At 46.9% G+C, this 15,128-nt stretch overlaps 1 protein-coding gene across 1 annotated transcript in view; it reads left to right on the top strand.

The window, feature by feature from the left end:
* The window catches only part of DNAH12 (dynein axonemal heavy chain 12), a 937,015-nt gene extending 922,634 nt beyond the window's left edge, over positions 1 to 14,381 (top strand). Inside the window, exon 75 of the mRNA XM_069206470.1 lies at positions 13,009 to 14,381. Coding sequence (XP_069062571.1) covers positions 13,009 to 13,199 — 191 coding nt within the window. The 3' untranslated portion in view covers positions 13,200 to 14,381. The remainder of the gene's footprint in view (positions 1 to 13,008) is intronic.
* Positions 14,382 to 15,128: the final 747 nt, after the last annotated feature.

Raw genomic sequence — 15,128 nt, 5'->3', positions numbered from 1 at the left:
CTAGGCTCTAGGATCCAGCAAAAGCCTTGGCAGAAGGTCACTCATCACCATGGAATCCCAAACACCTGCACTGGTGAGCCACACTTCATCCTTTCACCTACACAATCTAGTAAGCATTCACTGCCATGTTCTTACACTTCTTTTCTGGCAGCTTTTTGATACTCCTGTGCCACCCTCTTCTCACACAATCACCACCAGCCTGGCAGAGTCAGAGCTTCCCAATACCGTAGCAGCGAGTCTGCCACAATGTGAGGGCCTTACATTTCTCTTTGGCCCTGGCCCTGGACCCCTACACTTTTCACATGACATCTTCACTGATGCTTTCAAGGTTCTGCACACAGCCAAGAAAGCTTCTGAATCTACACCACCGGGTAAGGCTACCAGTCGATGGGCAATTTATCAGATCCTGTGAACTATCTTAGCTATCTACAACTTAGTGTTATGTTGCGTGCTTGACAAACACTTTGGCCCGTATTTATACTTTTTGACGCTAAACTGCGCTAACGCAGTTTAGCGGCAAAAAAATTTGCGCCGGCTAACGGCATTCTGAAGCGCATGCGGGCGCCGTATTTATTGAATGGCGTTAGCCGGCGCAAGCAGACCGGCGCTGCCTGGTGTGCGTGGAAAAAAACCACGTACACCAGGCAGCGCCGGCGTAGGGAAAAATGGCGTTAGGGCGTCTTAAAAATGGCGCAAGTCAGGTTGATGCTAAAAAATCGTCTTAACCCGATTTGCGCCATTTTAAACGACGCCCAGACGCCATTTACATGACTCCTGTCTTAGTAAAGACAGGAGTCATGCCCCCTTGCCCAATGGCCATGCCCAGGGGACTTCTGTCCCCTGGGCATGGTCATTGGGCATTGTGGCATGTAGGGGGGCACAAATCAGGCCCCCCTATGCCCAAAAAAAAATTATACTTACCTGAACTTACCTGAATGTCCCTGGGGTGGGTCCCTCCATCCTTGGGTGTCCTCCTGGGGTGGGCAAGGGTGGCAGGGTGGTCCCTGGGGGCATGGGAGGGCAGCTGTGGGCTCATTTTGAGCCCACAGGTCCCTTAACGCCTGCCCTGACCCAGGCGTTAAAAAGTGGCACAAATGCGGGGTTTTCGGCCCCGCCAACTCCCGGGCGTGATTTTTGCCCGGGAGTATAAATACGACGCATTTGCGTCGCAGTCATTTTTTTGGACGGGAACGCCTTCCTTGCATCTCATTAACGCAAGGAAGGCGTTCACGCAAAAAAATGACGCTATTTGCCCATACTTTGGCGCTAGACGCGTCTAACGCCAAAGTATAAATATGGCGTTAGTTTTGCGCCGAATTTGCGTCGAAAAAAACGACGCTAATTCGGCGCAAACGGAGTATAAATATGCCCCTTTGTGACATAATCTGCACCTCATTTGTGATCAGCCAGTCCAGAGAGGGATCTGCATGACCAGGCCAGCCTTACTTAAACAGTTAAGGCAGAGCTTCAAATCATTTTCCTATATCCTGTAAATGTGAAAAAGGGACTTATTCTAATGCCACAGAGGAGGAGCCAGGAGGAGGTGGTCTTCTTAGCTTCAGATTTTAAGCAACCATCCTATAACGTAAAACTGAAATGAGTAGATGGGTGCTGTGAATGAGGTGAAAAGAGTGGCCTTCATATTCAACATAACAATGCATGCAACAAGATATAACAAATGAACCTAAATTATGTTAATGACAACAAGAAAGTAACTGTATAATGAAATGGATATGTCCAAGTGAAAATAAACATACAAATGAGAAACCTGAGAGCTTTTTATATCAACAACAAGGAGAAACCCTTCTTTCAAGGCACTTAGAACTGTTTAAATTCACACAACAATATTGAAGCCATCTACTCTTTGTTTCCAGCATGTCCCATGTGTTGGAAAATGGGTTATTGGTAGGGCAGGTAGGTACCTACACCTAGCAACAAGCCACTAACCTCCACATAGGTACAGTTAGGTCTCAGTAAATTAATCCCAGCTCTACCCTTGGTAGCTTGGCAACGAGCGTCAAGGCTTAACTTAGGAGACAAAGTGTAAAGCATTCAAATATCACAAAACAGTAATTAAATAAAACACAGGAAACAGTTTAAAAATCCATAACCAATTTATAAAAATAGTTTATATTTTTATCTTTAAAATGACACAAAAACGATTAAAATCGGTTCAGGGGAACCGGAGATATGAATTTTTAAAGAATTATTACTTTTCTAGCGCTTAGAAACAAAAAGCGCCAATCGGGTCATCTGGTTGCACCTCGACCGGGGCAAAGTCAAACTTTCAGGCCGACCGCGATGGAGCCCTGCTCGGCTACAGGTCACGGGAGGCCTCGGTTAAAAAGTTACCTTCTGACTTAGTCTTTATTTTGAAGTTTTTCTTCACCGGGACGAACCTGCCAGTTGAATCCGACCTCCTGGAGCCCTTGTCCGGATACGCGATGTGGGTTTCCTCGGTGGAGACTTTTACCTTCGGACTTAGTCGTTTTTTCGAGATGAAAATCCTTCGACCGGGGTAAACCTGGATCTTGATCCGACGTCCATGGAGCCCTTTTCGGATACGATGGCTGGGAGGTCCCGGTCAACTTTTTACGTTCGGACTTAGTCTCTTTTTTGGATGTTTTTCTTTACCGGGACGAACCACGAAGTCAGGCCGGGTCGCGGTTGAGGCAAGCCGGCTAGAATTTCCGCGGCGGGTCAGTCCCTCTCTGGAGCTTTTTTCCAAACATTCTCAAATCTTTTCCAAACTTCTGGGGCTTCACCCAGATGTTCTTTTAAGGTTCTTTTGGGGTCCACAGCTCACCCCAAGGGTCCAGAAGTACTGTGATGGTCCTTGGGGGGTGCGGACTTCAACTCCCAGAATGCACCTGGCGCAAACTCCTTTTTGGCCACTGGACAGTGGTCAGCTGGTCGCTTTCTTCAGGAGTTGGTGCAGGTGACTCTGGTTTAGCAATTTTTCACCTGTAGCAAACAGGGAGTCCCTCCTTGAACCAGTTGAAGCCAGGCAAAGTCCTTCTTGTGGTGAAGCCCAAGTGTGCAGCTGGTGCAGTCCTTCTGAGTGCAGGGTCCAGGTGCAGGCCAGGGGTCCAGCAGGGCAGTCCTTCTTCTTCTTTAGTTCCTTTCTTGTTGAATTCTGTAGGGGATCTGAGGCGTGGGTGCAGGTCTGCCAGTTTTATCCTTGCTCCTGGGTGAAAAGCAGGGGGGTCCTGATCCTCCAATCAGGTACAGGGTCGTCCCCCTGTGATGACCACTTCCTGGGAAGTGTGGCAAAAATCCATCCCAAAAGGCAACAGTCTCCAAATATCCAACATGGCTGAATCTGATTTTTGGAGGTTATATCTGGCTGAGCCCACCCACTGGTGTGGCTAAAAATCATAAACACACCCCTCTCCTGCCCTCTCCTAATCTAATCAAGGGGGCACCTAGTTGTCTGGGGTTGCAGGATGTGGGGGTGTTGCTGGGTGCTTCAAATGTCCTTCTCTGCCTTTGAAGACCAGTTTGGCCGCCCTCCCCCTTCCTGCCTCACCATCTGCTGAGGGGAGATTCTCTCCCCCAAGCACATTCCTTTGTGTGAAGTCTGGCCACTTCACACCTCATCAAGGCAGCCTGGCAGAAGCTGCTGCAGGCTGGCCAATCAGAGCACAGCAGCAAAAACAATGCAGAGCTGAAATTGGCAACTTTTTAGGTAAAGTCTAAACTTTTTACCTGAACAAGTTATATTAAATCCAACAACTGGAAGTTGTGGGATTTATTACAACAATCAATTTGATACCAAATTCTTGGTATGTAACATTTAAGGAGACTTTAAAATTTAAAATAAAGTCTGCCCATTCTAGCCTATGAAGGCCATTTACTTCAATGAGGGAAAAACGAATTTGGCTGTTTTTACCTCACCAGGGCTTATAAATCTATTTTTATAAAGTCCCTGCTTATAGTTACATGGCACCCAGCCCTAGGGGCACATAGGGCACACCTTAGGGGTGACTTATATGTAAAAATAAGGTAGTTTAAGACTTTGGAAGTACCTTTAATTCCAAAGTCGAATTTGCATATAACTTTAATTTAAAAGCAGTCAGCAAGGCAGGCTTGCTTTTAAAATGACACTGGGCACCTCAGCAATGCACCTAGGTGTGTACCACCTATGCTGTGGTCCCTAAACCTACATGCCCTACCATATACTAGGGACTTATAGGTAGGTTAACTTAGCCAATTATAATTAGCCTAATTTGCATATCCATTTTACACAGAGCACAGGCCCTGGGACTGGTTAGCAGTACCCAGGGCACCATCAGAGTCAGGAAAACACCAGCATAAAGTGGAAAATGGGGGCAAAAAGTTATGGGGCCTCTGCAATCAGCCCTGTTTTCTCACACAACCCCCCCCCCAGCTCACACGCCCAGGAGACTCAGCCCAACCCTGGGAGAGTCTTCCTGGCTTGTTAGGCGAGGAAGGCAGTGAAGAAAACTCGCTGTCCCTTTGCAGGGCCTACTCTGCCTTATATCCTCCTGTCAGGGTCACTCCCTCTGGCTAGTGATGCCATCCCAACAGTAAAAGGACCCAACTCAAACTGAAACTTCCCTCTAGGGGGGTCTTCCTCCTCTCTCTCTGCCAACTTGGGTAGTGAGGTGCCCACCTCCCCTACTCCTAACTTTGCTAGGGCAACACCTAGCTTACCCAAAGAGGTCACCCAACACTTGAGCAACCCCACCATGACCAATAGGGTCAGGGGGCATACTTTGCTATTGGCCCTGGGGTCTGCCTCCCAGGCCAAGTACAGTGCTGCCAGGAAGGCTAGCACCCAGCAGAGGCTACTGACAGCTGTCAGTACCCAGAACCACACCCTAAGCTCTCCACTGACAGGTGGCTGAGCTGCTTTAGGGGCATCTTTGGGGTCCTGGCACCCCTCTTGCTGTCTAGAGTGGGGGGCTACCACCTCCTGTGGCAGACACCCTCCTTCCACTCTCCCTTCTGTCAGTGCAGGGGCAACACCTTGCATCTGGACAGCTGCCTGACTACTCAGGACTTCCTTGGGGTCAGGTGAGGCCTCACCAGTGCCAACTCTGGGCTCCCCCCATACTGGGGCAGAAGGCCTTTGGCTCCCTGGAACTCTCTTTAAGAGTGGCCTACCCTTCCTTTTCTTCTTTCCTTTTCTTGGGGACCCCTGTCTCCTAACTGTAGGGACTGACTCCCCAGGACTTTGGGTTGGGGGGGCGCCCTGGGCGACCACCCCATCTGGGACCAGACTCACCTCTGGGAGGTCATTGCCCAGGATACAATCTAGGGGAAGGTCAGCACTGACTACCACCCTAATCCAGTCAAGGATACCCTCCCTCTCTAGGGGCACTATGGCTACAGGTTTGGAGGTGACCTCCCCTGTGGCTATCCTGACTTTCTTTGTCTTTCCTGGGACATACATGTCTGGAGTCACTAACCGGTCACTCACTATAGTGTGACTGGCACAGGTGTCTCTCAGGCCAGTGGTAGGGATCCCATTCACTTGAATGTGGTGGAAGTGCCTACTCCCACCCTCAGGGATCACCAGCTTACCATCTGGTCCTGTCTCCCAGCACAATGCTAGGAGGACTTCATCATCTGAGGAATCCTCCTCTATGGCTACACTGGACAGCCCAGTGCTAACCACCTTCCTTGGACAGGCTGCATCTCCTCTGAAGTGACCTGTCTGCTGACAGTCAAAGCAAGCCCTACTGTCCAAGAGTTTTTTTTAACCCTGGGTCTCCCTGTCTCTGCTTGTTAGAGTGGGAGTGGGATTTACTCTCCTCCTTCTTAGGGTTCTGGGGTACAGAGGGAGTCTCTGTGGTGGGCTTACCACCTCCCTCCTTAGGTTTTTGGGGACCTGTCCCCCCCTTCTTGGAGTCTCCCCCCTGGGACTTGACAACCACCCTGGTTCTCAACCACTCATCAGCTGCCTCCCCTAGCTCTCTAGGGTTGGTCTGCTTAGAGTCCACTAGATGCTGGCGTAACCTTTCTTGGATACAATTGGTCAAGATGTGCTCTCTCATGATCAGATTGTATAACCCCTCATAAGTATCTACTTTGTTACCAATAATCCAGCCCTCTAGTGCCTTTAGTGAAATGTCCACAAAGTCAACCCAAGACTGGGTACTGACCTTCTGGGTGTCCCTGAACTTCATTGTATATTGCTCTGGGGTCAGACCAAACTTCTTGGCTAAGCACTTCTTCATGCTAGGGTATGAATCTGCCTCCTCCCCCCTTAAGGTCAGAAGCCTATCCCTCCCTGAGTTGGGGACCAACTCCCACAAAAGGGAACCCCAGTATTGAGGCCTAACCCTTCTCATTTGGAGTGCCCTCTCAAAGGCCCCTAGCCACTTATCTATGTCATCCCCCTCTACATAAGCAGGAACTACCCCCTTGGGTAATCTGGGGCAAACTCCCCCACCCATGGACACCTCAGCTTCTTTATCGCTGCTTCCATCTCTTTTCTCTTTGTATGCCCACTTTTTCTTGTCTAGGGCCAGCTTCTCTGCTTCCAAAGCTATGTATGCTAGCTGGGCCTCCAGCTCTCTTTCTCTGATGGATGGGTTCTCTCCTCCTGAAACGACCCCCTTCCCACCACTAGCTTTGGGTCTGCCCCTAGTGACTGTATCTACTGAGGACCGTTCTTCCTCATCCTCACTTAGGCTCAGATGCCTTCCCTCCCCTGAGTGGTTAGAGCTTGCATCCTCCCTACTTTCTCCCTCCTCTGGAGCTTCTTCTGACTCTACCTCTTGGGCCTCAGCCCATGCTGTCAGGGATGTGATCAGGATTTGCTTCCAGAGATCAGTGGTTGCAGGCAACCCTCTTTCAATACACAACCCCCTAAGCTGGACTACTGTCAGTGTGGGTAGGCTAGCCAGATCAAGCTCCATGGTTCCCTAGTTTTGTGTCAACAAAAACTTTTTGCAAAAATTGGAAACAAGAATTTAGAAAAATTACAAAAATTCAATAATTGAAATTAATCCAAATTAAAAATTAAAAACAATTTTTGCACTAGGACAATTTAAAGGATTTTTAATTTGTTTTACCTAAAACTGTAACGTGATATTGAACACAAGTACAGGATCCCGTCGCTGCTTCCAATTATGTTGGAAAATGGGTTATTGGTAGGGCAGGTAGGTACCTACACCTAGCAACAAGCCACTAACCTCCACATAGGTACAGTTAGGTCTCAGTAAATTCATCCCAGCTCTACCCTTGGTAGCTTGGCAACGAGTGTCAAGGCTTAACTTAGGAGACAAAGGGGGTGATTCTGATTCTGGCGGGCGGCGGAGGCCGCCCGCCAGTATTCCGCCCCCATTATACCGCTCCGCGGTCAGAAGACCGCGGAGGGTATTATGAGTTTTTCCCTGGGCTGGCGGGCGGTCTCCAAAAGACCGGCCGCCAGCCCAGGGAAAAACTCCCTTCCCACGAGGATGCCGGCTCGTAATCGAGCCGGCGGAGTGGGAAGGTGCGACGGGTGCAGTGGCACCCGTCGCGTATTTCAGTGTCTGCAAGGCAGACACTGAAATACTTTGCGGGCCCTCTTACGGGGGCCCCTGCCGTGCCCATGCCATTGGCATGGGCACGGCAGGGGCCCCCAGGGGCCCCGCGACCCCCCCTACCGCCATCCTGTTCATGGCGGCTTTCCCGCCATGAACAGGATGGCGGTAGGGGGGGTCAGAATCCTCATGGCTGCGGAGCGCGCTCCGCAGCCATGGAGGATTCAAACGAGCAGCGGAAAGTCAGCGGGAGACCGCTGACTTTCCGCTTCTGACCGCGGCTGAACCGCCGCGGTCAGAATGCTCGTTGGAGCACCGCCAGCCTGTTGGCGGTGCTCCCGTGGTCGGTGGACCTGGCGGCCACCGGCCGCCAGGGTCAGAATGACCCCCTAAGTGTAAAGCATTCAAATATCACAAAACAGTAATTAAATAAAACACAGGAAACAGTTTAAAAATCCAAAACCAATTTATAAAAATAGTTTATATTTTTATCTTTAAAATGACACAAAAACGATTAAAATCGGTTCAGGGGACCGGAGATATGAATTTTTAAAGAATTATTACTTTTCTAGCGCTTAGAAACAAAAAGCGCCAATCGGGTCATCTGGTTGCACCTCGACCGGGGCAAAGTCAAACTTTCAGGCCGACCGCGATGGAGCCCTGCTCGGCTACAGGTCGCGGGAGGCCTCGGTTAAAAAGTTACCTTCTGACTTAGGGCCTCATTATGACCCTGGCGGGCGGCGGAGGCCGCCCGCCAGGATCCCGCCCTCCAAATTACCGCGCCGCGGTCAAAAGACCGCGGCGGGTATTACGAGTTTTCCCCTGGGCTGGCGGGCGGTTCCAGTTAAACCGCCCGCCAGCCCAGGGGAAAACGACCTTCCCACGAGGATGCCGGCTCGTAATCGAGCCGGCGGAGTGGGAAGGTGCGACGGGTGCTACTGCACCCGTCGCGTATTTCACTGTCTGCAAGGCAGACAGTGAAATACATTTTGGGGCCCTCTTACGGGGGCCCCTGCCGTGCCCATGCCATTGACATGGGCACGGCAGGGGCCCCCAGGGGCCCCGCGACCCCCCCTACCGCAATCCTGTTCATGGCGGCTTTCCCGCCATGAACTGGATGGCGGTAGGGGGGGTCAGAATCCTCATGGCTGCGGAGCGCGCTCCGCAGCCATGGAGGATTCCAATGAGCAGCGGAAAGTCAGCGGGAGACCGCTGACTTTCCGCTTCTGACCGCGGCTGAACCGCCGCGGTCAGAATGCTCATTGGAGCACCGCCAGCCTGTCGGCGGTGCTCCCGTGGTCGGTGGCCCTGGCGGCCACCGGCCGCCAGGGTCAGAATGACCCTCTTAGTCTTTATTTTGAAGTTTTTCTTCACCGGGACGAACCTGCCAGTTGAATCCGACCTCCTGGAGCCCTTGTCCGGATACGCGATGTGGGTTTCCTCGGTGGAGACTTTTACCTTCGGACTTAGTCGTTTTTTCGAGATGAAAATCCTTCGACCGGGGTAAACCTGGATCTTGATCCGACGTCCATGGAGCCCTTTTCGGATACGATGGCTGGGAGGTCCTGGTCAACTTTTTACGTTCGGACTTAGGGCCTGATTCTAACTTTGGAGGACGGTGTTAAACCATCCCAAAAGTGGCGGATATACCACCTACCGTATTACGAGTTCCATAGGATATAATGGACTCGTAATACGGTAGGTGGTATATCCGCCACTTTTGGGACGGTTTAACACCGTCCTCCAAAGTTAGAATCAGGCCCTTAGTCTCTTTTTTGGATGTTTTTCTTTACCGGGACGAACCACGAAGTCAGGCCGGGTCGCGGTTGAGGCAAGCCGGCTAGAATTTCCGCGGCGGGTCAGTCCCTCTCTGGAGCTTTTTTCCAAAAATTCTCAAATCTTTTCCAAACTTCTGGGGCTTCACCCAGATGTTCTTTTAAGGTTCTTTTGGGGTCCACAGCTCACCCCAAGGGTCCAGAAGTACTGTGATGGTCCTTGGGGGGTGCGGACTTCAACTCCCAGAATGCACCTGGCGCAAACTCCTTTTTGGCCACTGGACACTGGTCAGCTGGTCGCTTTCTTCAGGAGTTGGTGCAGGTGACTCTGGTTTAGCAATTTTTCACCTGTAGCAAACAGGGAGTCCCTCCTTGAACCAGTTGAAGCCAGGCAAAGTCCTTCTTGTGGTGAAGCCCAAGTGTGCAGCTGGTGCAGTCCTTCTGAGTGCAGGGTCCAGGTGCAGGCCAGGGGTCCAGCAGGGCAGTCCTTCTTCTTCTTTAGTTCCTTTCTTGTTGAATTCTGGAGGGGATCTGAGGCGTGGGTGCAGGTCTGCCAGTTTTATCCTTGCTCCTGGGTGAAAAGCAGGGGGGTCCTGATCCTCCAATCAGGTACAGGGTCGTCCCCCTGTGATGACCACTTCCTGGGAAGTGTGGCAAAAATCCATCCCAAAAGGCAACAGTCTCCAAAAATCCAACATGGCTGAATCTGATTTTTGGAGGTTACATCTGGCTGAGCCCACCCACTGGTGTGGCTAAAAATCATAAACACACCCCTCTCCTGCCCTCTCTTAATCTAATCAAGGGGGCACCTAGTTGTCTGGGGTTGCAGGATGTGGGGGTGTTGCTGGGTGCTTCAAATGTCCTTCTCTGCCTTTGAAGACCAGTTTGGCCGCCCTCCCCCTTCCTGCCTCACCATCTGCTGAGGGGAGATTCTCTCCCCCAAGCACATTCCTTTGTGTGAAGTCTGGCCACTTCACACCTCATCAAGGCAGCCTGGCAGAAGCTGCTGCAGGCTGGCCAATCAGAGCACAGCAGCAAAAACAATGCAGAGCTGAAATTGGCAACTTTTTAGGTAAAGTCTAAACTTTTTACCTGAACAAGTTATATTAAATCCAACAACTGGAAGTTGGGGGATTTATTACAACAATCAATTTGATACCAAATTCTTGGTATGTAACATTTAAGGAGACTTTAAAATTTAAAATAAAGTCTGCCCATTCTAGCCTATGAAGGTCATTTACTTCAATGAGGGAAAAACGAATTTGGCTGTTTTTACCTCACCAGGGCTTATAAATCTATTTTTATAAAGTCCCTGCTTATAGTTACATGGCACCCAGCCCTAGGGGCACATAGGGCACACCTTAGGGGTGACTTATATGTAAAAATAAGGTAGTTTAAGACTTTGGAAGTACCTTTAATTCCAAAGTCGAATTTGCATATAACTTTAATTTAAAAGCAGCCAGCAAGGCAGGCTTGCTTTTAAAATGACACTGGGCACCTCAGCAATGCACCTAGGTGTGCACCACCTATGCTGTGGTCCCTAAACCTACATGCCCTACCATATACTAGGGACTTATAGGTAGGTTAACTTAGCCAATTATAATTAGCCTAATTTGCATATCCATTTTACACAGAGCACAGGCCCTGGGACTGGTTAGCAGTACCCTGGGCACCATCAGAGTCAGGAAAACACCAGCATAAAGTGGAAAATGGGGGCAAAAAGTTATGGGGCCTCTGCAATCAGCCCTGTTTTCTCACACCATGCTACCCCACATTCACAGTTACCAGCTAGGCATCATAAAGTCTAGTCCTACTTACAACTCTTGCAACATCATACACCTTACCATGTGGCATATCAACACTTGGCACTCCTGTATAACAATACATAGCGTTAAGCCTTACTTTTTCTAGTTAAAGTTATAAGGTCATCAAATGCAGTTGTCAATCAGTTTCAGTATAATTTAACAGCAAATTTCTGAAAGTATTTGGTGGTTCCATTATTATGAAACCACAGCTCAGAAACGGTCAATGAAAATGTTTTGAATTTATAATATGTCTCACAATTCTTCACAGAGAGTTGTACTTTATCACAAATACTTTGAAATAGAATTTAGAACAGGCCACTATCATGTGCTATTTATTTATCCAGGGATTTATTACATTTGAACCATAGCTCACAACTTGATATGTAGAGTTTATTCATGAATGTTTATGGCTCACACTTTTTGCACTTTAATATATTTCCATTGTTAACAATAGTTTTTAAAATGGCCCTTTAGGTTACAGTTTACATCGCAGTCCCCACATTCACAGGTCCACACAAACCCTGACCATTTTGTTGAATTAAAAAGCCACAGGACACACCGTCACATCTTCCCCTCCAACTTGTGAGGATACAATGCATCAGATGCCTTTGTGGGTGTTGGACAGATTTACCTCCAGAAGCCAGTTGATACAAATAAAATACCTAGATAATTGAACACTCCTGTAGTCTCCACCAAATGGCCCAAGTACCAGTTAAAGTTGACCGTCCTCTTTCCCAAAAACCAAGATGAAGAATCAAATTGAGCGACCCCTAAATCCATGTTCTTTCAAGGAATTGTCATACGCATAGAAGTCTTCACAATACTGTTATGTTGTACCTGTGCAACACAATATATCATATAACAGAACAAATTATCACAAACGTAAAAATTGTATAAAGATAATATTTCACACATTACTTAATACATTGGCAACTGCTTTTTCACAAAACTTAGCAACATGCCATTAGTTTCAATAACTATATGAAAAATATAGTGTGCTGCTTTATACATTTTTATATTGTTTCTTAGGAAAGCATTGCACCCGGTTTATCATACTTATCGCAAAACTGTACAAAATAGTCAATAATTGCATTTGAAATATAGCCACTTGAACTAGTGTTACAACTCTTTTTACAGTCTGTAGCCAACATTACCATTTGATTGGCCCACCAATACTTAACTATTTACCTTTTCTTATTTCGAGTAAAACTGCCTTTAAACCCCACATAATTATTATATATCGAAGATGGTGTTTCAATACCAAGTGCACCCAGAATTTATTCAGCCCTGTATTCTAATCCAGGTCCAAATCTCCATCACAAACGCTGGGAGGTACGACCTTGTCATTGGCTTTAAGGTAGAGATAAATGTGCCAATGGTCGTAAGATGGCTTTGATGTAGAAAGTAGGGTGACAGTGGGAGGCAACCTTCAAGGCCCAGAAAGGGCACTCCCTTGCATCTGTCGACTGTGCCATGGGACCAAAAATGAATGCCATGGAATTACATCAGTTCACTCCAGGTACATACGGCACTAAAGAAATCCCTAAGATGCACATGGTTCTGGTCATCTGACCAGTCACTAGTTCATGGTAACTTTTACATTGTGACCGGAGGTATGGAGTTCAACTCTGACGTAATTATTCAGAATAAACCTGACTAATCTGTATATCACTGTAGACTACTATGTCTTGCTAAATGTGTCTTCGTATCCTCATGACTGTTTTCTCCAGGTGGTCTCTTTATCAGTCTTTTTATCGAATTTTGTCCTTGACACATTTACGTTTTTTTTTCATTTTCTTTTTTAGGAATTAGGGATTTACAGTTTTGCAAAAGGCCAAAGAAAATGAGCATATTAGCAAAATATCTGAAATCCATATTCATTTTTCATTCTCTAGTCTCATACGTGTAATATGTTACTTCTTTCCCCAGATAAAAAATCAGCCATCAAGAAATCAAATGCTTATGTGTGTCCACTGTACAAGACCAGCGAGCGCAAAGGAACCTTGTCCACCACAGGACACTCGACGAACTTTGTCATTGGACTGTTGCTACCGACTGATAAACCTGTGCAGCATTGGATCAAACGAGGCGTTGCTCTACTCTGCCAGCTGGATGATTAGCTGTGCAGCATTCACACTGAAAACAACAGTTTGAGCACATGGATAGCTGAACACATTTACATTTTCTTTCCTCAGGCGTTGAGGATCACAGAATATTGTTCCACAAAGTTCATATGTTCTCTTCTTGATGTCTAGACCATCTATTCTACTGGACTAAGAACAATACCTCAAGGAACTATTTTTACAACCAAAGTAGGGACTTAGAGAGTGCCTAGCTTTATGAAGTAGTCCAGGAACTTCATAGAATTATTTTCTCCTCTTGCATATGCTCTAAACCTTCATCATATGATAACTAGACGCTGTAAAGGCATGTATCAGCAACCTGTCCAAATGTATGTGGGACAGATTTTGTTACACATTGGTGAGGGTTAAATGAGTCACTCCACCACAAAAAGCATTTTTTTGCAATTCACATCGTTCGTTGACCTTCAGTTTTTCTTCTGTGGTAGCAAAGCTAGATTAGTTATAATTTGAAAGTTCATAGCTGTTTTAGTTGGATTTACATTTAAGAGTAAATTTGACTTTTTCGGACCCAGGAACAATCTGAAGCAGATATGTTCAAATGTTACCACTTTGAGCTACTTATATTTAAGTTAAATTTTCGAAGAGTCTTGAGAGTCTCTTGCAGCTCCAATCAGATCAAGACAACAGTGATTTATTGTCATCAGGGTAAGCGTGGGAAGTATACTGAGGGACACAAACTGACCACTTTTACTCATCCCTGCTAAGCACATTTTTATAAACCCTGCTTTTTAGATCTATACTGCCAACACATCCCACCCCTCGGCAGCAGAATCTCTGGTGAAACAGCTGCAGTCACCGGTGGCTTATTGAAATCGCACTTAAAGAGGATCTGTTCAGGGGCAGATCGCCTATCTCACAGAAAGCCTTAAATCATTATAATTACTTTAGAAACCTAATAAAAATATCTGCATTTTAAAACAATTGACATATAGGCACAAACCCACGAGTAATGGTGCTGGTACGTATCAATTCCTATCACGGTGCATGTACATAAGATAAATTGCTAAAACTCTGTAATTATTTAATATAAAACAGTTTTATGAACCAAAGCTCCTTCATCCATTTCAAACCTACTTTGCGTCTACCTTGTACAGAATGTCTACACATATATGTTTCTGATATACCCTGAAAGCATAATAATAAAGGAGCATTTCTGAATGGTGAACACTGACTGAGACTGTGTTGGATGAATCTGTTTGTAAATTTAAAATTTGTGCTGAGTGTATTGCACACCCTTTCCTATGTTAAAAAGTGGTTCAAAATCACTGGATTCACTTGAAACCCTTTTACAAGTCACACAAAGTCTGGCCTCAGCCATTTTACCATTGGCTTTGATCAGTGGCCGTTCTTCAAGATTGGACAGTGAGGGTCTGCAGAAATCGCCTGTGCTTCATCTGCCTTTTTGAGGTCACAGTCTATTTGCTTCCAAGATGGATGACATGATACCTAATCCTTAAAAAAATTAGAAACATGTGTTAGCTTTTATTGGGGTTCCAAGTGTTCTGATGTCTTGAAATCATCTAGAAGAGCTCAGCATAGATGTTGTTATTGCTATACAAATATGTGTGGCTGTGGCGATGCCAACAGATTCTGCAGAAAGAACTTGTGTCTAGTGTAGGAAGTTGGCTTTCTATATAGGCACTAAAATGGAGTACACTGTGCAGAGAGTCCAGTGGATCCCCAATTGGTATTGCAGAGGCAAAAGTAGATAGGACTAATACTCTATTTGTGGTAGTGTGGGCCAGCAGTTAGGCTTATCAGAGGGTAGTGCTAAGCATTTGTTGTCAAACACTGGCAATAAATGAGACACACTCAAGGAAAAAATCTGAGACCAATTTAGAAAAATAACAATTCTTTTTCTATATGTTTCAAACCCAAGAACTTCATAAACAGCTAAGTAGAATT

Source organism: Pleurodeles waltl, chromosome 9 (genome assembly GCF_031143425.1).
Source record: "Pleurodeles waltl isolate 20211129_DDA chromosome 9, aPleWal1.hap1.20221129, whole genome shotgun sequence".
NCBI lineage: Eukaryota > Metazoa > Chordata > Amphibia > Caudata > Salamandridae > Pleurodeles > Pleurodeles waltl.
This window is presented reverse-complemented; position numbering and strand designations above follow the sequence as displayed.